General features: G+C 41.5%; 1 protein-coding gene across 7 annotated transcripts in view; it reads right to left on the reverse strand.

Annotated features, from left to right (window-relative positions):
* The window catches only part of lrp2 (LDL receptor related protein 2), a 56,076-nt gene that overhangs the window by 20,762 nt on the left and 11,223 nt on the right, over positions 1-24,091 (reverse strand). For 3 of the 7 annotated variants that reach the window (XR_002292762.2, XM_020713106.2, XM_020713109.1), the window contains 44 exons: positions 23,637-23,843; positions 22,904-23,106; positions 22,677-22,817; positions 22,267-22,470; positions 21,373-21,565; positions 19,811-19,936; positions 19,538-19,668; positions 19,209-19,346; positions 18,846-19,127; positions 18,508-18,747; positions 17,793-17,912; positions 17,257-17,373; positions 16,789-17,169; positions 16,498-16,512; positions 16,006-16,254; positions 15,273-15,484; positions 15,013-15,197; positions 14,715-14,943; positions 14,417-14,594; positions 14,190-14,318; positions 13,371-13,537; positions 13,036-13,179; positions 12,837-12,946; positions 12,398-12,575; positions 12,089-12,302; positions 11,762-12,001; positions 11,460-11,648; positions 10,215-11,147; positions 9,975-10,140; positions 9,743-9,901; positions 9,345-9,634; positions 9,058-9,258; positions 8,860-8,886; positions 8,716-8,751; positions 8,387-8,629; positions 8,181-8,306; positions 6,739-6,858; positions 6,077-6,208; positions 5,331-5,532; positions 4,526-4,821; positions 1,702-2,368; positions 985-1,155; positions 683-906; positions 404-581 (listed from right to left, as the gene is read on the reverse strand). Coding sequence is in view for 6 of the 7 variants with exons in the window: in XM_020713106.2 (XP_020568765.1) it covers positions 404-581; positions 683-906; positions 985-1,155; positions 1,702-2,368; positions 4,526-4,821; positions 5,331-5,532; positions 6,077-6,208; positions 6,739-6,858; positions 8,181-8,306; positions 8,387-8,629; positions 8,716-8,751; positions 8,860-8,886; positions 9,058-9,258; positions 9,345-9,634; positions 9,743-9,901; positions 9,975-10,140; positions 10,215-11,147; positions 11,460-11,648; positions 11,762-12,001; positions 12,089-12,302; positions 12,398-12,575; positions 12,837-12,946; positions 13,036-13,179; positions 13,371-13,537; positions 14,190-14,318; positions 14,417-14,594; positions 14,715-14,943; positions 15,013-15,197; positions 15,273-15,484; positions 16,006-16,254; positions 16,498-16,512; positions 16,789-17,169; positions 17,257-17,373; positions 17,793-17,912; positions 18,508-18,747; positions 18,846-19,127; positions 19,209-19,346; positions 19,538-19,668; positions 19,811-19,936; positions 21,373-21,565; positions 22,267-22,470; positions 22,677-22,817; positions 22,904-23,106; positions 23,637-23,843 (9,093 nt within the window). In the remaining variant the exon portion in view is untranslated. The remainder of the gene's footprint in view (positions 1-403; positions 582-682; positions 907-984; positions 1,156-1,701; positions 2,369-4,525; positions 4,822-5,330; positions 5,533-6,076; positions 6,209-6,738; positions 6,859-8,180; positions 8,307-8,386; positions 8,630-8,715; positions 8,752-8,859; positions 8,887-9,057; positions 9,259-9,344; positions 9,635-9,742; positions 9,902-9,974; positions 10,141-10,214; positions 11,148-11,459; positions 11,649-11,761; positions 12,002-12,088; positions 12,303-12,397; positions 12,576-12,836; positions 12,947-13,035; positions 13,180-13,370; positions 13,538-14,189; positions 14,319-14,416; positions 14,595-14,714; positions 14,944-15,012; positions 15,198-15,272; positions 15,485-16,005; positions 16,255-16,497; positions 16,513-16,788; positions 17,170-17,256; positions 17,374-17,792; positions 17,913-18,507; positions 18,748-18,845; positions 19,128-19,208; positions 19,347-19,537; positions 19,669-19,810; positions 19,937-21,372; positions 21,566-22,266; positions 22,471-22,676; positions 22,818-22,903; positions 23,107-23,636; positions 23,844-24,091) is intronic. The other 4 variants (XM_020713107.2, XM_011489762.3, XM_011489763.3 and 1 more) reach the window with 4 other exon arrangements.

Here is a 24,091-nt window from a genome sequence, read left to right on the forward strand (position 1 = left end):
TCCCTCCTTGTCACTCTGCACTAAAGAGGTTGGGGGGGGGGGGGGGGGGGTTAAAACACCAAATGGTAATTGAGCATGGCTGTGACTGCCCCAGGGAGTAGGTCAAATGCAGTGAACAAATTTCACACTTCCAGGCGTGTGACAACCATTTAAAATTTAACATTCTGTGCCATTTATTGTATAAATTAAGTTATAATTTCTAATGCTACTCTGAGAAGCCAATTTCCCACCCACTTTCCTTTAAAAAATCCACATTCACTCATGGATAATGTGAGTTTTTATAACAAGAACCTGATCATGGATTACATCCAATTTTGGAATAGGTTTTATAAAATCTGTCAAACAGAACTGACTTGAAAGGCTTAAACACTATAAAGCAGATCATGGAGCACAGTGTACCCACCGTTCATTATTGGCACATCTGTACTGCGTGCTGGTGCACATGGGCAGGCATCGGCTCACACCTCCGGTCTGAACGGTCAGGAAATGGTCAGGGCATTCACAGGTGTGTTCTCGCCCCCCGTCACGGATCAAGCACAGATGAGAACAGCCCCCATTGTTCACAGCACAGGGGTTGTTTACTATAAAAGGAAGCGATAGTCAAACAGTAGCCACTCAGCACAGCTGCGTAAATACAGGCCAGTCATTGTTCAACGATAAGATGTTAAAGCCTCCAACCCACCAATGGGCTGTCTGTACGGGTGGCAGACATGAACGTCAAATGGTCTGTGTGTTGTGTTAACTAGGACTTCACGACTAGAGCCGTCGTATTTGTTGCCTTTCTCCACTGTGCGGGTGTTCCAGTCCGTCCAATAGACGGTGTCCTCAAACACAGTCAGTGCAAATGGGTGTGGCAGATTTCCATCGTACACCGTGTGTCTGTGGTGGCCATCCAGGTTAGAGTATCTGTGAGGGACATGAACAGTTTGAAGGTTTATCACTTTTACTGCATGAGAAAAGAACGTAACTTTTAACGTAACTTACTCGATGTAGTTCAAATGAGCATCGGACCAGTAGAGCTTGTCGTTGGTGTAGTCAATTGTGATGCCGTTGGGCCACTCTAGCTTTGAAGTGATGACTGCTGTTTTGTTGGTTCCATCCATCCCAACACGACCAATAAATGCTTTGTCTCCCCAGTCTGTCCAGAACACGTATCTAAAAAGAAGCCAAAGAAACTACTTTGGATTTTGTTGTACAAGGGACAATGACAAAGAATCTATCTTTGGATTTCTGAACTGAATGTATGTTAACTAAAATATAATACAAATTCAGAACTATAACTTTTTGAAAAATAGAACAGACAAACAAAAAGAATAAGGGTCCTGTTTCTGTAAAAAAAATATTTTCCTTGATATCTAAAAACATTTCCATCAAACAAATTTATTACAAAAATGAACAAATACCAGTTAATTTTAATTACGTTAAATACAAAATCTTCCAAAAGATCATTTTGCCTATAAATAAATTAAATGCCAATTCACACAATGTTTTTGAGTAAAATAATGCCTTAATTTTTTTCATTTCAAAACAAAGTCTTAATTTAAGGAAGTATCATTCAAAAGTAAAATATTCACCAAAAAAGAGAATAAACAATTGAAAAATAGCTATAAAGAAATTTATTTTGGGAATAATAATATTCTCAAGACCAAAAAAATATAAAAAATATTAAGTCAATTCTATGGCAAAATGTAAAATCCTCACCCATATTTGGGATGCAGGACAATGCCCCTGGGGTTTTCAAAGCAGTAGGTGTTGTTGGCATCGACGCAGTGTTCAGCCAGTTTCCTCACAAAGCGACCATCTAGTTCAGACACTTTGAGGCAATCCAGGAAGCTGTCCACCCAGTAGAGCTTCCTGGCCACCCAGTCAACTGCAAGGCCCTCCCCGTGCAGAACTCCATTGACCACCACCTCTCTGTTACTGCCATTGAAAGACATTCTTTCTATTACTCTGCGGCTCACGTCAATCCAATAGAGGCGTCTGTCAACGCGATCAAAGTCCAGAGCCACCACGCTTGTGAGGCCCTGCAGGATGAGCGAGTAGGCCTCTCCATCTGTTGAAAGGTTCCTCAGATAGTAGCGGTTGCTGAAGATGAGGTAAGGTGAGATGTTGCTGTTCTGCCGGCAGGTGTGTCCATCCGGCTCTCTGAGGTAACCCGGGGCGCACTTGCACACATATGAGCCAGCAGTGTTTTCACAGATCTGACTGCACACGCTGGGGGTCTTTGAACACTCGTCGATGTCATCGCACGTCTTTCTGTCCGACATGAGATGGTACCCAGGAAGGCAAGTGCAAATGAAGCTGGTAAGTGTGTCCGTGCAGTTATGATCACAGCGGTGAATGGACGGGTCAGTGCATTCATTGATACCTGGTGTAAAAAAAAACTTGTTTCAAACATGACCCATGATGAAGCAAAAAGAGACAACTTTCCAACTTTTAGCAAACATTTTTTAGATTTAAAACAACTAAAAGTCAAAGAAGTAAAATGAAAAAATAAATCATCTAGATGTTATACTTTCTTTTTCTTAAATTCAAGATTTTTTTTTAATTCAAAAAACAGGCTTAGAACCAACCACTTTTAAACCTTTAAACACCTTTATCGTTACTAAACGCAGATCACAACAGACATCAACTACTAAATATTTTTAACAGCATTCTCGTAATAACTGCAACGTCTTTTTGTAACTTTTTCCTTAAAAATCCAAAGCTGAGAATTCCTAAGAACCATCATTTGATTTTAAAGTTAGATACAAAAAACACACCAATAAAAGGAACATCTTGTCTCCACTGTAATTCCGATAATCCAACCCCTTCATTTTTTACTTTAAGATTAGATTTTTGTAATTTCTTATCATCAGGTTGTCCTAACATTTATCTGCCTAAGATATCTAATGAGAAATGGTTTGCATACTTGTCTCCAATTTTCTTGGTTACAAATGTAACTCTCACTCTTTACCAAGTCTCATATGAAGTCCCAAGGAAAAAAATATATTGCATGGAAATTTTTTTTTTTGTGTGTGGTGATAAATAGATGATGAAATTCAAAAGATATCATTTGATCTGACTTATGAGTTTAGTTTATGTGCTTTTATGCATCAAAAATGATTTGAAACAATAAAAAGTTAAACTAATATACAAATTAAGTAAAGTGTGAAAGGGTAGAACCCCACCCCCCGTTTATCTTTAGTCCCATCTGGACTCTGCTTTTGCCACACACAACTCCCTTGTGAAACATGGTGGTGGCAGTATGATGCTGTGGTAGTGCTCTGCAGCTCCAGTTAGTGAGAGCCTTGTCTGCAAGATTGAGTCCCTATACAAAGAGAATTTTGTTGATGTGGGAACACATGTGCTGCTAATCTAATTCTATTCTAATTCTATTCTAGTTGGGGATGCAACCATTGACTTTCCTTACGGTTTTGGGTCAGTTTTGCTTCAGTTTGAGTTATGGTTTGTGTATTACAAAAACAAATACATTTCTGAATTGCTAATAAATTTGCTGCTTTGGTCTCCACGTGCCACAGCGAAACACACAACAAATTATTTTATTTAATTTTCCATATGCTCGTGTTTTACCAGTTAAATTTGGTACATTTTGCCGAGTTTGTATTTTAGCAAATCTTCGTGTCCTCGCCTTAACGTTTTTACTGCTGACTCCTGCACTTTTAAATCTTTTCTTTTAACATCCATCAAAGGTTTGTGAAAATTTGAAATGATGAACTTTTCTGTTTTATCGTATTATATTTACTGTTTTGTTATATTTATTTGGTATATTTATATATGAAAGTTCTGTGATTTTAGTGTGTGAATTCACCTATCCATGGGCTTCAGCCTGTTGGCAAAAATTTATAAATAAATAAGAAGCAAGTAACAATGACGTAACGCCTTTCATGCAGCTCATACCAAGCCTGGTGTGAAGTAATATCAGATGTTCTAAACCTATGTTTGACACTTTCAATGTAAACTTATGTCAAAGTATACAGTAGGAAAGCAACGATTGTCTTTCCCTGGGGTTCGGTTAAATGGTGTAACATGCAGTTCGGCATTGAACCCAGAATTGTGGTGTCCTCATAAATTAGTTTATTTAAAAATTGCCTCTCAGTTCTACAGAGAACCTGTGGAGGGAGCTGAAGCAAACGCAGAGAGCAGACACTGGGCAAACTGGAAAGACCAACATGCAGAAAAGGCAGATGTTCCTTTGGGGAAAAGCCTCAACTAAATAACTACTTTAGGAGGATACCAAACATTTTCAGAGGTTATTTTAGCATTTATGTTTTTTTATTGTTTCGATTTAGCACACAATTAAAATATCTTGCTTCCTTATTCCTCATTAAACTCACTGTCTTTTATATATTAGTTATTTTCATCACAAAAGTGTTTTTCTCATTTTAGGAAAAGGTCAGAGCTGTCATGAAAGTGTATTTAATTCCAACAGTTTAAACATTTCTGATTAGGAGCCATGAAGCCAACAGTGGAAACACACTTAACACATAAATTTGAATTACAGCCATAGTTCTGCTCCACTCACCACATCCTTTTTCATCGCTGTTGTCAGAGCAGTCGTCGCTCCGGTCGCACACGCGACTCAGGTCAATGCAGTGTCCGTTCTCACATCGGAAGTTTCCAGGGGGGCAGGTGGGTGCTGGCGTTCGACACATGTGCTCCAGCTCATCAGACTCATCCCCGCAGTCGTTGTCACCATCGCACACAAAATCCTGGGCCACACAGCGGCCATTCTGGCAGGTGAACTGGTGGGGTTGACAGGGCTGATACGTGCAGCCCTGCTCATCGCTGCTGTCCCCACAGTCATTACGGCGGTCACACCTAATTTAAGAAGAGCCCAGAAATATATTCACATTGCCAGACAGATTCCATTCCAAATATCTCTTGGTCTACTGTCAAAGCGTTCTCAGTAGTGTTTTAATTATGATTATACCATTTTTAGGCAAAACCCCCAAAAACTGTCATTTTTTAGGAGAGCTCCTGCAGAGCAGCAGTAGTTCATTAGAAGTTCTGACCGGGACGGCAGGCAGGGAGTGAGCCTGCACTAATTTCCCAACATATTTTTATTTACATGCTCACCCACTAGCTTACAGCCCCTTACAACCCCAAGCTAACATTAGCAGTCCAACAAAATGGCGAGCAATATTGGAGTTATCCAGTTGTACAGATTTGAGCCAGATGCCAGCTTGGAGGAGGAAGACGAAGACGTAAGCTCAATTTTCTTTAGATAAGTCCTTCATCACAAAAAAATACTACTAGAAACATGTTAATAACACAGTTTTCATTGGAGTGGGTCTTTAAAAAGTTTCATTGATGACACTTAAGCTAACCTGTAGGAGCTTCGTATGCAGAGGCCGTTACTGCAAGTGAACTCATTGATGCCACAGGATCTGTGTGTGCAGTTCTGATGCTCATCCAGAGCATCTGCACAGTCTGCATCGCCATCACACACCCAGTCACGTGGAATACATTTCCTTTGTGGTGGTTGGTTGTTTGCACAAGTGAACTCTGAGCTTGAACATGTGCGATTGGCTGGAAAACAAGCAAAATGTTAAATATAGACAGTAACATCTTCTGTTACAATCCAAACATTCCAAAGTGTATTTCAAACGACAAAGCCGTGTCAGGAAATTCTTCCATCAAATGTGATTGATTCATTTCACTTGAAGACAGCCTCCTACTGAGGCTTAGGCTGAGCCCAAGTATGTTGCCTCAGGCATCTTATTTTTGAATCACATTCTAGTGAGATACAACAATCCTGAACCGCTCTAAGCCAGGAAGCCAGTGAAAGGAGACACGCACAAAGTAGCAAGTGAGGCAGGAAAAATTAGGAATGTCAGCTCCTTGGACTGGAGATCTTCTGCAGGAGACTAAAGATGCTGGGCTCTGACAGCCTGTGTCTCTCTTCAAAACAATCCCCAATGGTATGCACCAACAAAAGTCAGCGTCCTGAATAATAGCTTGTGGAAACTCCCCAGCAAAGTCAAAAAGTCCGGGACAGGAAGATGGTGTTCTGTAAAAAGAGGTAATAGACTAAAAATAAGAAGGTTATAAAAAGGCAATGAAAAACCCATACCACAGTTGTGCCTCTGGTCTTCGTCACTCATGTCACCGCAGTCATTGTCCCCGTCACAGATCCAAGACAAGGCAATGCATCTGCCATCATCACATCGGAACTGGTCTGTGTTGCAGGTTCTGATCAGGGTGGCTGCAGAGGCAAAAACTTTGGATCACAAATGTTACACCAGAGTTCCAGCCTTTCAGGCCAACTGTAAATGTTTCTTTAATTGCCAATTACTGCTGGTACTTCCTGCAGGCGAGCCTTTCATTAACGTGAAAGGCTCGATACAACCCTGGCAGGGCTTTTAAGATACTCATGGCAGCTTCACTTTCTCATGCATGGTGAGCTACCAAAACAAAAGCCAAAAAGAGGCTCTGTAACCCTTGGTGGACAAAGAGAGGGGGAGGTGCTGTTTGTCCGAGGACATTGAAGGGCGTCACTGCAGAGGAATGTGGCACACAATAGGAGGCCTGACTGACCACATCCCCAACAAAGACATACACCACTGACTCGCACTCTCTGCTACATCACTCACAGAAGCCTCTCACACAGGCGCAGACTGGCAGACAGACACCTTCAAACAATCATCAAGCAGCTGATAATGGCGTGGGGGGCAGCAATGGGGCAAAACAAAGCCAAAAGGCATTCTGGGTGTGAGAGAATTGTGTGACACTCACTGCAGGAGAGGGGTTCATCAGAGCCATCTGAGCAGTCAGATCCTCCATCACAGTACCAGTGGGCGGGGATGCAACGGCCGCTGGAGCAGCGGAACTCACTCTGGGAGCAAGTGGAGGTGGCTGCACACACAATGCCGAAAATTTTAATTCAATAGATTTATTAAGAAAGGGACATTGCACATTAATGAACATTGAAAATCAAATGCAAATATGTCAGATTTTCGCCTCAGTCTAATTTCATTCTGCAGTCCCCCAGCAGGTCAGTGTTGTTAAAGAAATAAAAAAGATTTTAAGAAGACACCACACATAGGAAGCTTGGTTCTTTTTAAGGTAAATAATATAATATAAATAATAGCATTTCTGATTAATTTGGATCTTGAAAACCCACTCCAATCATCGTTTATTCTAAAAGCATTCCCAGTGGTTTTTTAACTATGATTATGACGTTTTTAGCCAAATTAAAAACAAACGGTCATATTTCAAGACATACTGCAGAGTGACAGGAATTCATTGGAAATTTGTCTCTGAATTGTTGTGGTGCAACTGGGGCCATGGAGGAAGTCCGCCCCTCTTTCCCCTCATCTATTTATTTACACACTCTCCTGCTAGCTTACAGTCCCTTATGAGCTTAAGCTAACATTACTGGTGCAGTAAAAATGGCGAGCAATATTGGAGCTATACAGCCGTACAGTTTTGAGCCAGATTCCAGCTCAGATGAGGAAAACAAAGACGCACATGTGTCTCTTTGTCTTCAAGTGGATGCATCAGAATGGAGTGGAGCAGGGAGCTTGAGGCCTGGCAATTGTAGCACCTACGTCCTTGCTACAAGCTTTTTCAAACATCATTTTTATGTTTGCTCCCAATTCACAAATATTTAAATAGAGATACTCAAAAACACAATTTTAGGCTTAATTTTATTTATATATATACTCCATAATATGAAAAAATACCTTAAGAAATTTTAAGACTTCAAAAGAATCATTTTTATTGGAGTGGATCCTTAAAACTTTCCTAAATATATATGATCCAGAGAAACACTTTTCTTTTAAATGCATGCATGGGTTAGGGTTAGGGTTAGGGTTAGGGTTAGGGTTAAAGGAAACTGTTAAAGCAAACTGCTTAAACCGGTGTCTTGCACTTAAATATTACTTTAACTTGCATAACTTGCATTCTAACCAGACCAAATGACCAGGAGCACAAAATAGGTTTGGTAACTCATTTAAATAGCACAACTCACATATTTAGCTGTGATATCCCAGAAGAATAGTGATGTCACTAAGAATACTTTAACAAGCAGACTGTTCAAACACACAATAATCAATATTTGAAAGATGTTTTCTTTAGATAATACCTACTTTGTGGAAGAATTAAAAAGCCAAGAAGATCATAAAAAGGGCTTAAACAGAATAATATATTTTTCTAGAAGAGTTTTTTATACTTACCACAGTGTGTGGGGCTTTCATCGCTCATATCTCCACAGTCATTATCTCCATCGCACAAGTATGAACGCGGGATGCAAATGTTAGTAGACTGGCATTTTGTCTGCTCTGGTTGACAGGTTCTCTCCGCTGAAATAATCACAAATCAAAATATTTTTCACTTGTTATCATTGATTTTAAGAACCTTTGTGACCGACTTGGATACTCACGGCAGTTTTGCTCGTCAGAGGTCCCATTGTCATAGCAGTTGTTAATGCCATTGCAAACATACTCCTTTGCGATGCAGCGTCCATTGTTGCAGGGGAACTCTGTGTTGGGGTCACAGGGTCTGAATAGACAGCCCACTTCATCACTATTGTCTCCACAGTCGTTGTAGTGGTCACAGCGGTAGTGGTAGGGAACGCATCGGCCGTTTCCACATGTGAACATCGTCGGCTCACAAGTGTGGAAGGCTGCCAATCAGAACCGAGGGGTCACAAATCACGCCAAGGGCAGGCGAGACCAGAGGAAATACTCTGCCACTAACAGCTCATTTTACCTGACAAGGCAATAAAGGAAGACAGCAGCTGTGGCACTGCATGCAAAGACAGCACATTGATTCATCCATTAGTCATCATTTCTGTTATTTGTTTTAGGGAGAAGACTGTCAACAAATTAAATCAGAAAGAGCAAGAATACAGACCAGCATGACTGACGACTCGGTTATGTCCTAGGATGGAAATTTTAAGGCAGAATATAAGCATTGTTAGTTTGTTAGTAAGGATGGTAATGAAAAACTGCAGACTCAGAAAAGAAAGATAGCCTCTATAAAAAAGTTGTAAGCATGGACTCAGCAAGACTACAATCATGAAGACAAGAGAGAAACACAAATCTAGCCTACCGCAGACTCTCTCCAACTCATCGCTTCCATCCCCACAGTCGTTGTCATTGTCACATTTCCACAGGGCTCGAATACAACGGCCATTCATACAGGTGAACTGGCCTGGCTGGCAGCGAGTCCCGTTATCAGGAATACAATACTTGTTATCGGCCAGGTACCAGTGCCCCCCTGATGGACACTGGCACTCAGCTCCATTAGGTCCTGAGAGCACAAAATTAGTAAGATTCCAAAATGTACACTATACATCGTGCACTATTACTGTGCTTTTAACAAGGTGAGTTTTAAACCTGGTGTGCAGATGTGGCTGCAGCCTCCATTAAACTGCTGGCAGGGACTGTCACACTGCTGCTGTTTCCTGCTGGCTAAAACATGGATGTCCATTGGGCGAGATGGTAGGTTCTGGATCATGACTCTCATGTCTGACCCATCGTGCTTGTTGGCCCGGTAGATGCTGCGGGTGTTCCAGTCAGTCCAGTAGATGAACTGGCCAAACATGGTCATGGCAAAGGGATAGATGGCTGTGCTGACTATGACCTCACGGTTGGATCCGGTAAGGGAGGACCGCTCAATCTTCTGTCTAATGGCAAAAGAAGTTGTAATTAATGGTAAAAGCTTTAAAGTGAAGAGCTTGCACAAAAGGAGCACAAAATGACAAATTTAATTTGTGACTCATATCAGATCTTACAAGCTGGCATCGGCCCAATAAAGTCTTTCATCTTCATAGTCCAGGGTCAGACCGTTAGGCCAAACCAGAGAGCTGTTCACAATTTCTGTCCGGAAATTTCCACCCAATGTGGCTCGCTCAATCTTTGCATGGGTTCCCCAGTCTGTCCAATACATGTATCTGTAGAAAAAGTCAAAACCTCCTTAAAATCAGCAATATGACAAATACAGATTAAGATGTAAAGTTGTCGTACCCCCTGCAGGGATCCAGCATGATGGCCCGCGGCCTGGACACATGGGCAATTACAGTTCTTTGGGCACCATCCACAGACATAGAGCTGATGCTCTGGTTGACAAAGTCACTGTAGTAAATTCTTTTGTTTATCCAATCATATGCAATTCCATCAGGAGCTCCAAGATCTGTCAAACCACAGGCAAGACTGTTATTCTTATAGTACTGACATACAAATCACCATTGCGGCTGCAAAGCTGACCTGATGCAATCTCAACAGGAGCTGAGGTGGGAGATGATATGCTGATGTAGCTGATCTTGCTTGCTCCTACACCTGTGCTTTGTGTGAAATAGATTCTATTGTCTGTGAGGTCAAAATCCAGAGCCACAGAGGTACGAGGCACATTGACGACAGGAAAAGGCACTGCATGATCTTCAGGATCAAGTCGCAAGCTGCGCACTGTGCTCTCAGTGGTATATATGAGGTAGTCGTCTCTAGACACTACGCAGTTCTCCCCATCTGCTGCCAAATCTCCAAAAGCACAGCTGCATTTTTTCACCTGAGCACCAGAACTGGAGCCTGGAAAGGCAAAACAGAAATGGGCACAGCCTCCATTGGCCTCCATGCAAGGGTTGTGGTTAAGCTCTTGGGCGCTGGTGGGCTGAGTTCGTTGGTCAAAGATGGTAACGTCTCTCAGCATGTTGATGTTGTCCCTAATGACAGCAGGTGCTTCAGTGCTACCTGGCTCTTTGCTTGCTTGGAAAACCTTCTTGAGGTTTCTGTCCACCCAAACAATGCTGTTCTCAAACACTGTAATTCCATAGGGAGTAGGGTAACGGCTGCCGTACCTCACTATTTGAGTCTCCCCTCCTTGTGGGCTGATTCGAGCGATCATGTCAAGAGAATCATCCACCCAATAAACATAGCCAGTTTTCCAGTCCAGGGCGAGTCCTCGAGGAGTGATAATCCCTGAAGACACTAAAACTGTACGGTTTGTTCCATCCAAAAGGGCTCTCTCAATTTTGGGGTTCTGTCCATAATCAGCCCAGAACAAAAATCTATTTCTAGGGTCCACTACAAGGTGGCGCGGCATGTCCACCTGGGTCTTCAACAACACTCGACGGTACGTTGTATTAATGCGAAGCACCTCAACATATGTCTCGGTCAGAAAAGCGTTGGTGAAATATAAATTATCTGAAAAGAAAATCACAAATAGGATTTAAAGTGTGCAAAAGCTGTTTAGTATTTTTAACACAAGAACTAGCAAATGTGTTTTTTAAGGGAAACAGTTCTAGAAGATTTAAATTGACCATGTCTGAAATAACATGACTCATTTTAAAAACAAAATCTCACATTTATATTTATATTTTGGTTTTCTCACTTTTGAAACTTTAATGCGAATGAGAACTATAATCTTCTAAAAAAATTGTTATTTTCAACTTTCATTATATATTATTTTACTTTCAGCTTCATTACAACATACTCTTCAAAAACGCAGCAGCTTACCTGCAGCCCAATCCACAGCAATTCCTCGTATCCCATTGCGTCCTATTCCAGACGTTACCATGCTACGTAATCCAGAGCCATCCGGCTTTATCCTTCTGACCCCATTCTGTATTGCCACAGTACTGCTGAAGTCACACCAATAAATGAAACTGGAGGCCATGTGCACATCAATGTGCAAAGCATTACGCCCTGAAAAACAATAAATGTTAACACTCAGTTTGTCTATGTTCTTCCCAGTGGAAATTCTAAGAATTAAGAATTGCATCGCAAACAAGCGCATATAAAATGTTGAAGCTGCTGACCTCTTCCGGCCACAGGGACCATGGCCTCAGAGTGATCTGACCCCTCCAAACTGAAGCCCTTGATAGCAGACAGAGTAGAGATAACAACGTAGGACTGGTAAGGTGCACAGGTTCTGTTGTCTGCATTGAGTTTGAAACCTGTTGCACATGCGCAGGTGAAAAGGCTCTGCGGTCGTGGCAGACAGAGCTGCTGACACGCTCCCAGGTTGTTTGTGCAACCATTTGATGTACCTGCAGATGCTAAAAGACAACTCAAAATGAAAAACACAAGAAACAAAAGCGTACATTTGAAACCCTGAGAAAGAAATACATTTGTGTGTTCCTTACTTTGTCGAAAATGAACTTTCAGAGCCCTTAGTCCTGACATGTTGTTTCTTAACACAACCTTGTTGGCGCCTGTGGACTTGTCCACTCGCTCTATGACCTCAAAGTCACGGTCCGTAAAGTACAGGAAGTTTTGATAGACAGTTACCCCCCAGGGGTGAGACAGGCCTGACACTATGGTGATGCGGTTGCTTCCGTCTGGATCCCCTCGTTCAATCTGTGACAATTCAGAGACATTAGAATTACAGACATTAAAGAACAAAGCACTAATATTCTATCAAGAATTTAGAAATTGAAAGCATTGTGGTGCACCTTGCCAGTACTTGTCACGGCCCAGTACAGCTTGTTTTCTTGGATGTCCACTGTGAGGAACTCTATGTGATCCAGGTTGTCGGTAAACAAGATGGCTGGGTTTTGACCATCCATGTCTGCAGATGCCACCTTGGCAGGGATGCCACTCTCCGTTCCCTGGTCTGTCCAGTACAGTTTGCTTAAGAAGTTACAGGACAAGATGCAGTGTTTTAGTTTTAAAGTATTTATCAATTTTCAATTTTTTAAAAAAAGGCATTCAATTCAATTTTATTTTTACAGTATAGCCCAATACAACAACACAGTTGTCTCAAAATATCACCTAGCTGCAGGGTGCTAAGGTTTTATGGCACTTTAGACTGCACTTTAGACTAACAACTGTACTCCCTTACACCTCAATGTAAGCATTGTCTGTGCCAAGTCAATGTAAAGAGAGTCTTACCCACGTGCTGGATCCACCGTAATGCCAACAGGACTCCCAGCACCAGTTGGAGAGCCGTCATTTGTGATCAACGTTTTTCTGTACTGTAGCTCACCTCTTAACTTTAAAACCTACAAAAAAAGGTTGTTTTCCTGCATAACTGTCATGTGAGACTCCATTTGTTTTCAACATTTTGCATTTACTTGATCATATAACTCACCTCAATAGATTGTGCACCTGGATTAGTGTAATAGAGGTTCTCTGTAATCCAGTCCAAGGCCAGACCAACAGGTGAACCAAGAATGGCTGCTGGAGCAAACTCCTCCCTGTTGGTACCATCAGACTTCACCCTGTGGATCTCACCCTGGTAACAAATGACACACATAAGCCGTAGTCAGTAGTGAATGAGTGGAAAATTAAACCTAATCCCATGAGACAAATTTTTATCTGAATTGGGAGAGTAAAAAATAAAGCACAGCAGTCATTTGCTTTGCTGCAATAACTTACTCACTTACAATGACGTGTTAAAAAAAAAGACTTGAAAGTTTTACTTACTGGATGTTCCACCCAGTATATGATCTGTTCACTGTCATCAAAGTCAACATCATAACCATTTTGAAGACCAGCGACAGGAATCATAACATCATTGTTCTTCTCCTCTGGATTCAGGGGGATGCCTAAGATGATGCTGTCCCTTACAACCACCAAAAACGGATCCTCAACTGGACAAAAACGCACATATGAAACAAATGACAAAAACCAGATCAACTCTAATAAAAGCCAATAATAAACAAGAGCCACATAGTACGCATCAAGTACAGAAAATTTGGTGCAAACGCATTAAAATGTCTGTATCTATAAAATGTATTGACTGATTAATGTTGGTTCCACAGCACGATGTGCTTCGTCGTCAGAGATTAGTCATTGAATGCTTGTGGAACATTTTCATTCTTGAAGTATCGTTAGCTTCAGGGGATGGGGGGGTTGTGCGCTGGTTGCTTTGACTGGAGTGAAACCTGAGATGAGATAAGCTGCTGACCTAGGGCAGACTTCTTGGACTTTGAATTAAAGGTCCCTTGTCTTCTTAAGGGAGCAAGACACGCTTGTATGATTCCTAATATTCATGAAGGGAAGTCGAGTTTATGAGACAATTTAAATGGGAGGCTGTTGACAAGTGCCTGGGACCATTTGGCAGACAAATATGCAGACAAGAGACAATTCTCATTTTTTTAAAAGAAGAATCCGAGAATTGTGTGTTTATATGACGTCTTTTTTTTAGGACAATCAATACCTGATAAGTACACTGGTTTATAAAATATGTGTGTTTTTCTTTTCATCAGCCTAAGAGATGAGTGTTTTCCTCCTTATGCATACCTCTGGTACAGGTGAACTGGTCTGCTGCCAGTATCCAGCCTGAGTGGCAAGCACATGAGTAGTATCTTGGTCCCACAGCAGATAGCAAGCAAATATGAGTACACGGACTATTCAAGCAGTGATTTTCACCTGCAGAGTAATCAATTACACATGTCCACACATTTAGAAAGAGGCAGGTAAGTAATGTCTTGTTTTGGACTGAATTATTCCTGCAGAATTTGCCATACCTGCAGGCTGCCTGGTTGGATGGACTGCTACTAGACCCATAGGCTGAGGGAGGTTGAACAGCATCACTGTCTGGTTCTCCCCGTGCCACTTATGAGCTCGCATCACTCGGTTGATGTATCTGTCGGTCCAATAGACAAAATCCTCAAAAATGGTAATTGCGTGGGGATGTTGCAGTACCTTTTCACAGAGAGTAGCAAAAGGGAAAAAAAAGTGTATCTTACACAGAATATTCAAATATAAGATAATTAACAGTATCACCAAATAAAGTGGATAAAATGTCAACTTGGATACACTCACCAAGTCGCTAGCCAAAACTTGTTTCCTATTATTGCCATTATAATCGCAGTAGTCGATGAAATCCAAGTAGGCGTCAGCAAAGTATAGCAAATTATTTGGATAGTCTATGGTTAGACCGTTGGGCCAGTAAAGTTTGCTGCTGACAATGATAGTCCTCAGCTTCCCATCCATGCTGGCCTTTTCAATGCGAGGGTTCCTTCCCCAGTCAGTCCAAAACATCAGATGTGCACTGAAAAATACAGCTGAGCTTACAGCAGCTATGCATGGAAGCAGGAAAAACACATGAAACCTCTCTGACCTTTCTCTGGGATCCAGCACAAGCCCTCGAGGGTTGGTGATATTCTCGCTGAGTAACACGGCCCGATGGGTGCCGTCTAGTTTAGACACTTCGATTGTCTCCAGTACATAATCAGTCCAGTACAAGTTCCTGCCCACCCAGTCCACGGCAAGGCTCTCCGTCACAGTCACTCCACTGTCAAAAATCTGCGCACAACACATTCGTCTGCTGTTCAATCAGCTCTCTAAATATACAAATGTTCTTTGTCATTGATGTCTTACCACTGCTCTATCACTGCCATTCATATAAGAACTCCAGATTCTATCCTGGCTTGTATCAGACCAAAACACCCGGTCGGTGACAGAGTCAAAATCCAGTGCCACAATGTTGCGTCCATCTCGAATCACAGACCGAATCACATTTGGCTGGGTGGTTATGTCATCTTGCATGATCTGATTTCTGCTGGCAACTAGTAGGAAAGCTTGTCGAGAATCTGAAAAACACAAAACCAAACCTCTGTTGCTTTTCTTTCTGTCTTGTTTCATGCTATTAAGTACGCCTACCTGTTTAGTGTGGACTGTTGCCCTACAACCAGAGTTAAATAGACCCCCTTCTCAAATAGCAATCTTTTGGGAATGCACCTTTCTTCAGATAAAGTCCTATTGTGTTGCAAGGCCTTTCAACACGTTATCTGTGGGGAAGAGGTGCTCATGTCAGGCACGCTCCCCATAAACACCCCTTTGTATGTGATTATTTCCTAATTACACTGTTGATGGCCAGTGAGTGACACGTGTTATTTGTCTTATCTTAGGAAATCAGAGCAGCAAAGAAATATAAGGGAGAAGACAGACAGTGGGGCAGTCTTGTTGTCTGGAGGGCTTGCCCCCTCTTTATTGGGGTCCCTTCCTTACAGCCAGGGTGCAGAAAACAAAGCTGCGTTTCATGTCTAGACTAAAAAAAACGCAGTCAACATTTTATTACCAGCTACATGTTCCACACATATGGAGTCCTCACCTGAGGTCTTGCAGGTACGCTGGTCTGCTTCCAGAGTGTAACCCTCCTGGCAGTGACAGCGGAAGGAGCCTCTTTCATTAAAGCAGTGCTGGCTACACAGTCCTGGAGGATTACACTCATCTATGTCCACACAGGTTTTGGAGTCATTGCTGAGCTGATAACCCACAGGACAAGTGCACTGTGCCCCAAATGGGCCTTGAATACAACCGTGTGTGCAGCCAGCATTGTTGTCAGAGCAGCTCTCTTGATCTGAGTCAAAAGCAGGAACAAGATCAGTCTCGATTGAAAATCGGAAAATATCTTCTAAAAGATGACAGACGAAGCAACAACTACTTTATTGCTTATTTTTTAGAGCTGCTCTCAATACTAAGTTTATATTTAATTGCACAATGATTAAAAAAAATCAGTGACAAAATAATCAACAGCATTTGTTGAAAAATGAATCGGATCTACTTGCAACATTTCTACCAATGATTGAGAGTTTGTTCCTACCTGGTAAATGCTCATCTGACAGTTGTGAGAAAGGCAAGGAGAGGAAATCACAGATAATTTTCAGGTTAATACACGACAAATCATCCACATGCTTGATTCTAACACAAAAATCTGAAGACAGATGTCATCAAAAGACATTTCTTCAAAATAAAAGCATCCATGTTCCTTAGGGAAAGGTTAAAGGAATATCATAAAGAAAGTGATCCTGTTGGTGTGAAAATGTTACTCAAAACAAAACAATCAGTTCCTGATCTTTAAAGCTGTTTTACAAAGAAGAATGAGAAAACTTACTGCAAAGAGGAGACTCGTCCGCTCCGTTTGGGCAGTTGGGAGTGTTGTCACACACTGTGGTGATATTGATGCAAAGGCTGTAGCCGGGGCACTGCCATTGCCAACTGGGACATCGGAAAGGTGGCGTGGGACAGTCTCTTTCATCGCTCATGTCCCTGCAATCATTGTCTCCATCACAAATCCAACTGCGTAACACGCAATTGCCATTGTCACAGCGGAAGAGCGAGGAGGAGCAGGTGCGAGGCGGGCAGGCATGGTGTTCATCACTGCCGTCCTCGCAGTCTGGGTGACCGTCACACTCCCATGTAGATGGCACACAGCTTCCATCTGACTGGCACTGGAACTCACTCTCATGGTGGCACATCCCCGGAGGTCTGGTGGCTGGCAGACATGGAGCAAAAATGATTTAAAAAGGAAAATAGTGACTATGATTATGCAAAGTTACACAGGAAGTATTTAAACGCTTACGACAGTTGTGCTCATCAGAGCGATCGCTGCAGTCGAAGACGCCGTCACAGTGGTAGTAGGAGCTGATACACTGGTGACCATTGGTACACTTGAACTCATTTGCAGTGCAGTTGTAACCTGATTAATCCATAAAAGCAAGTTAGCGATGTTGTGAACTATCAGTGTTTCCTGATTACTGTGCAAAAACAACAGCAAAAATTAAAAAGCTCAGCAAATGCTTTATGCTTGTCAGCTGATCTGCAGACTTTTTACTGATGAAAACAACGATTCACATTGAAAGAATGCACATATTACTCATCTATAAATTCAAATGCATGAAAAGCCTATAAGCATTTTACAGATAAAATAATAAAATTTCTAAAATGCCTTATTATGATGAAACAGGTCTTGTAATTGGGTACAAAAATAGTTCAGCGACTACAAGTACAGCCACTCTTGTCCACCAGCTTTGATCACCCAATGAAACAGCCTTTGTGTGAGAGTTTTTAGTTTGGCAGTGATGGAATAAAAATTTTTTAAACTCAAAAACCACTCACTGCAGTCCTGCTCATCTGCCCCGTCCACACAGTCCCTGTCCCCATCACAAATGTAGTTAGGATCTATGCATCGGTGGTCAGGACACTGAAACTGCTCTGGATTGCACGTACTTCCCAAATCTGTTGGCACATTATTTCAGATACAAATATGAACGTCTGTCTTCTCTCAGTTCATTTAAAAATGATAAAATACTGTCCACATCTTAAAAAATAGACAAACTATTGCGTCACTAATGAGGGTTCTACTGTATCCACAGTAGGTTCCTGGCAAATCTCATTCCATAAATACATAAATCAGACAAATTTGATTTCTTTGTGAGAGGTCCATCATATTTTTACTGTTTGTAGTTAATCTACACAGGGCTGCCTGACCGAACTCCGCGAACTCTGCCACCCTGCCTGTTTTCCAGCTGTCCCTGATCTGCTTGCAGCTGATCAGCTGACTCAAGTATTTTTGAGTGAACACACTCGATCCAGGTAATAAGCAGCAAACAGTGCAGAAAGAGCTCAAGGAGTAGAGTTTGGCAGCCCTGATCTAGAAGTATCTACATAGAAAAAAATTGTGAAAACCGAATCCTCCATGGACACATAAGGCCACTCTCTGCCTCTTTCAACTCAGAGCTGCTGAACAGATTCTTAAAGTAAGTCTAAAATGTTTTGTTCATCAATTATTTAAAAATGTTGATAATAACATGTTTAATTTTGATTAACTTACGGCAGTCTACTTCATCTGAACCGTCCCCACAGTCATTATCAGTGTCACAGCGCCAGGTATGCGGAATGCATCTGTGGTTTGCACAGGTGAACTGATTGGCAGGACACGTTCCAGGGACTCTTGTGGGACAGTTGATCTCATCACTGTCATCCAAACAGTCATTGTGCCCATCACAGCGCCATCCTACAGGCACACAGCGCCGATTGGCACAAGTGAAGGCAGACGGGGAACATGTGGTGCCTAGAGGGAGAAAAATAATTCTCTTGATTAAACTTTAAACCAGTGTTACTTGTTCAAAGCTGATTTGCATGAATGAGTTTAATAGAAGTAAAACTTACTGTTTACTCCACAGCTCATTTCATCACTGTTGTCATGGCAGTCATCCACACCATCGCATCTGTAGCTGTTTGGGACACATTTGCCGTTGCCGCAGGAGAAGGAGTTGGCTCCGCACTGAAGGGTGGGAGGTTCATTCGAGGGGTCGTCAACACACGTCTGCTGGTTGAGTGACAACTTCATGCCATATGGGCAACCACAGACTCTCTGAGAGCCAGGAGCTGGGAAACAGAAATGGCTGCAGTCCCCATTAGGATATGTGGGCCGGTTGCAGAAGTTGGAACCTGAGAGGAAGGGCAAATGTTAACTACAACAGATGGGAATCGGGGGTGTGGTTGAACAGATGTAAAAAAAAAGCTACTGACCAATTTGGGAGTTGGAGTTGAACGACTTGACATGCATGATGTGGCTGATTCCTCTTCTTATGATGACCATCTCCCCACCATCACTTTTGCGCACACGCACAATCCCACCAAGGCGCCAGTCAGTAAAATATGCGTATCCTTTATATGAGAGCAGCAACAGAGCACAAAATTCAGCTTTCATGAGTGTACAAAGGGGTGTTCACGACCAAACAGTGAAGCATAACTACAGCAGGTCCAAAGATCTCAGTCTGTATAAGGGAAACCAGTTTTCTTTTTACAAGATTAAACAATCCATAAATGAGGAAGTTGCATGAAATAAGAGGCCTCGCCTTCAAAAATGGTGAGCCCAAACGGATGAGAGATCTGGGCGATGCGTTCCAGAGACAGCCTGTTGCGGCCATCAAAGTTGCTGTGCTCAATTTTGTCAAAGAAGGCGTCAACCCAGTAGAGACGCATTGCACTGGATGGGCACCAAAGAAGAAATATGTTAAAGCACAATAACTCTAATGTTACTGAGAAGCCACATTAAATTTCCTCTAGAAAACACGTAAAATCATTGGCTGTAAGACCATCTTCTAAAATACCTTAAGTAATTTTCTCACCTCCAGTCGATGGCGAGGCCATTTGGCCAGCCCAGCGTGGTGTTCACAATTGACACAGCATGTGATCCGTCGCCCCAAGCTCTCATGATTTTTGCTGGTCGATACCAGTCAGTCCAAAAAATATACCTGGAGGGGCAGAGTAGGCTAATTTACTTTTATACAACCTAAAACCACAAAATCATATTTTTATGAGGAAGTTTATTTTCATGGAACACTTTTTTATTAAAGCCTACTTCTGTCACTTACAATACTGCCTTTCACTCTCAGCTAATCTCAAATGCAGGAAAACAGACGCATTATGACTATAACAGCCTGTTCTAAACAGGAATTCCTGTGGGGGGCAGAGGTTATACCAGGATAGTTCCTGAATCCTTTCAAAGTAAAGATATATAGTTATTTTGCACAGATCTCACCTAATGAAGATCTGAGGTCTACAAACATTAATACATATGTAAAATAAATGTGATATAAACTGCAATCAATTTTTTTTGCTTACATGAGTTGTAAACTGTCTAAAACAGAGGTGGGCAAACTACAGCCAGGGGTCCTAAATTAAACCATTTAATCTGGCGTGCCAAACTGGAATAAATTATATTGATAATCCTTATTAATGTTTTATTTTCTCTGTAATTCTGGTGTCTCCAGACACTACAATTGCACTACAATAAAATTTACCTTAGCTGAAGTACAGAAAGTCATTTTGCATTCATGTGGTGTTGGAAGATTTGTTTTTTTTTTACGTTCATGTGTGTCTTCTGAGTTGGACGGTCATATTTCTGATCATTTCAACAACACCTAAATGCAGCATTTCTCTAAGTTGTGCTTTTTCCCTGAGGGACATCAACCCATTGCTGCATTTGGCTCCAAAATGAGAAAAAAAAGCCACAGTTTTTAATAAAAACTCCAAAATGTTATATTTTAACATCAATTTTCAAAGAAAATTAAAGTATGTTTTCATCCAGATTCCATGTTATGTCTTTTCTTTTATGAGTTAAGTTACCAAAAAACTCCACATATCTGCTCCTGATACAGCCCTTCTGTCAAATTTTAGAACCCTTTGTGGCCCAAGAGTCAAGAAGTTTGCCCACCCCTGGGCTAGAAGGTTTGATACCCTAGATAGCATTTGTACATTCAATTACTTTAAACAGAGTCAGAAGAATTTGACATTCCATTGTACTTGTAAAAAGTAAAAATGTTTATGGTGTTTTTTGTTTCTGTGTTTGCTTGGTGGATCCTAAGCAAGAGGTTGGCAACATTTTTAAAATCGTTTGCCATTTTAGGTGTGTTTAAAAGACTATTAGTAACCTTAGGCCTACATGAACTGTGTGTGAAATCTGGTCAAAACCCTGTTGAAATGACGCTGCAATACAAGGAGTCAGCAAATGAAGAAGGGTGTCTAGCTATTTAATAATCAAAGTTATTTTTAATTATGATGAATTAGTTGTGAAATAGATAACCAAGGTTAATCTCTGACCAGGATCTTCCTTCATGCAATACTCTTGAACACAGAAAGCTACATTTCTTAATAGGTCCCCTTTCATGAAAACCCGGGTTTGACTTACCCCATTATTGGATGCACCACAATTGCCCTTGGGTTGTTCAGGTTACGTATAATGGCTCTCCTGGATTTATCAGCAAGCCTCATGACAGATATGCTCCTGTATCGAGGGTCAGTCCAGTAAAGGTTTTTGGATATCCAGTCATAAGCCAGGTCCTCTACTCCCTCCACTCTGTTGGCTGCCAGTACCTCCCTTCCTGTACACATCAACGCGCGGTCAAAGCACCGATTAACCCACAAAAGAAAACAAACACATCTGCATTTATGAATACACAAACAAAAGAAAATAATGCGAGTCATAATACGAATGTAAATTCCAGAGTTTTTTTTTGATTGTTTGGAAATAGGACGCATTTAAATTGCTTGGTAAAACATATTTTACATTTTGTCATTTGCAGAAACTATTTGGCAGTATGCATATTCCTATCACCTCCTTGCCTTTTAGTACCAGCCTGCCCTATCAGACACTCCCTAAACTCCCTGTGAAAGCTTGACTCAATCCCATGCTAGAGAACAGTCAAAAATATGGCTGCTGCAGGTTTTACACAGTCCAAAATATGTCTTCCCTTGTGTTGCTATGCAACTGTAGATTTTCAGCAGAATAAAAATAAAGCAGTAGATTATTGGCGTCTAATAATTTAGTTCTGTTTACTTTAGTCATGTTTTGGATAAAAGTAATATTTTTTCATTTTGTTTTAGTTTTTCAGACCAGATTTGACTTGCGAATTAACTGTGGATGTCTTTTGTTAGTTCATTACCACCTTAAGTATATAAGTATGGGTCTGTTTTCTTGGTTAATCTCTGTCCGGTCATTTGGTCTGAATCATCAGTTCTGCCACCAACTCCAGTCTCTAGATTTTGGATGCACCGTCACCATTCATGACAGCAAGATTCTCACCTGTGCCATCCACTTTTTGTTTGTAGATAATGTCTTTCGCAGTGTCCGAGAAGAAAATCACATCATCCTCTGCACTAAAATCCACTCCGACAAAGTAAGAAGGGGGTCCAGTAACCGGCAGGATGATGTCCTCCTGGGAGGAGAGATTGAACGGAATCCCTCTCACAGCCAGCTGGCTGGAGAACAGCAGGAACTGCCTCACAGCTGCAGGAAAGACATAAGATACATTTAAAAAGCAATGCTTGTCAAAAACAATGTTGCCAAAAACAGGATTCAGTGCAGCCATATTTGGATGACCGATTCTTTTCAGTCACTTTCATTAAAAAAAAACACATCAATACTTTAGAGAGGAAAACTGAGAATTTGTTCTGTTAATAATGATAGTGATAAAACATGAAACTTTCACTTACACAAACACCGTTTTCCATCAGCATGTAGGTCATAACCAATACGGCATTTACAGCGGTATCCAAGACCTCCATTGTCACTTCTGTGACTCAAAATGCAGATCTGTTCACATCCTCCTCTGTCTGCAGCACAGGGGTTTGCCACTGGAGGAAAGAAATCCAAGTAAAAAAATGACAGGAAGTGAAATCAACTCTCAGGATGCAGAAATGAGCCACTGAAGGGGTTCTACCTTGGGGCTGCCTCAGCTGATGGATCACGGCTACTCCATGCGGTGTCTGCGGTGTTCTGTAAATCACTTCAGGACTGCTGTCAGTGAACTTGTTGGCTTTCATCACAGCCATCTTGGTCCAGTCTGTGAAGTAGACGTGGTGCTCGAATAGACTGATGCTGAAGGGGTGTGGGATTACTGCACCTCCATGGACCACTGTTTTTCTGTTGGACACATTTTAAAGACACTAACTGGTTAGAATATAACAATACAAACACATTCCACTAAATCTTTAAAAAAACACTCCAATCAAAATTGAGTTTTTGGTGTTTTTAGTATGTTTTTGTGGCATTTCTATGATAATGGAAGATATACATAAAGAAAATTAAGTGTAAATTTGCATTTCTGAGTATTTTTTTATTCAGATAGTTGTAAATTGGTAGTAGACGTTTGAAAAAGAGCTGATTTTTGACGTAAAGAATAGTTTGGGCAGGCCACAAGTTCCCTGCTCCAAGCTCTCAGCAATGGGGAGAGGAAGGGGGTCGGGGTTACCTGCCCACAAGTCAGTGGCAAACTCCTACCTCCTGCTGCTCTGCAGAAACTATTTTCTAAAAGTGACTCAGCGTTTTGGATTTTGGCACAAAAAACAGCATGATTATAACTAAAATCCCACTGAGAATGCATTTACAATAGCTCAAAAGATGATTGGAGTGGGTCTTTAAAAACAGACTTTTTCGAGAGACTGGAAACACACCTGTGTAGACCATCATACGTTGCAGTTTCAATGTAGTCATAGCGACTGTCAACCCAGTAGACACGTTTGGCTTCTAGGTCCAGTGTGATGCCAGCCGGCCACCCCAGTTTGCTCCCAATAACTCCGTACCGGTTGGTGCCATCCATGAAAGCTCTCTCAAGGCCCGGCTGTCCATTTTTTGCTTCCCAGTCTGAGAAAAACATATACCTGTGATGGGAAGAAACATTATTAAAATGCCAGTTTTGACTGAAGCTGGATCCTAACACGACAACCTTTTTACCCATTTGATCATTTAAACCCAACAGTGCATGCAGGCCTGACCCCCCAAGAAACTATTAGAGCCCTTTGCTTTTTTAATTAAGTGTAGCACCCACAGCTGGACATTGTCTGCACATGGGTGGCTGTGCATCCCACCAAAGACCAGCACATAATTTAGGACAAGCAATTTCTCTGTA

This window comes from Oryzias latipes, chromosome 21, assembly GCF_002234675.1.
Source record: "Oryzias latipes chromosome 21, ASM223467v1".
Lineage (NCBI taxonomy): Eukaryota > Metazoa > Chordata > Actinopteri > Beloniformes > Adrianichthyidae > Oryzias > Oryzias latipes.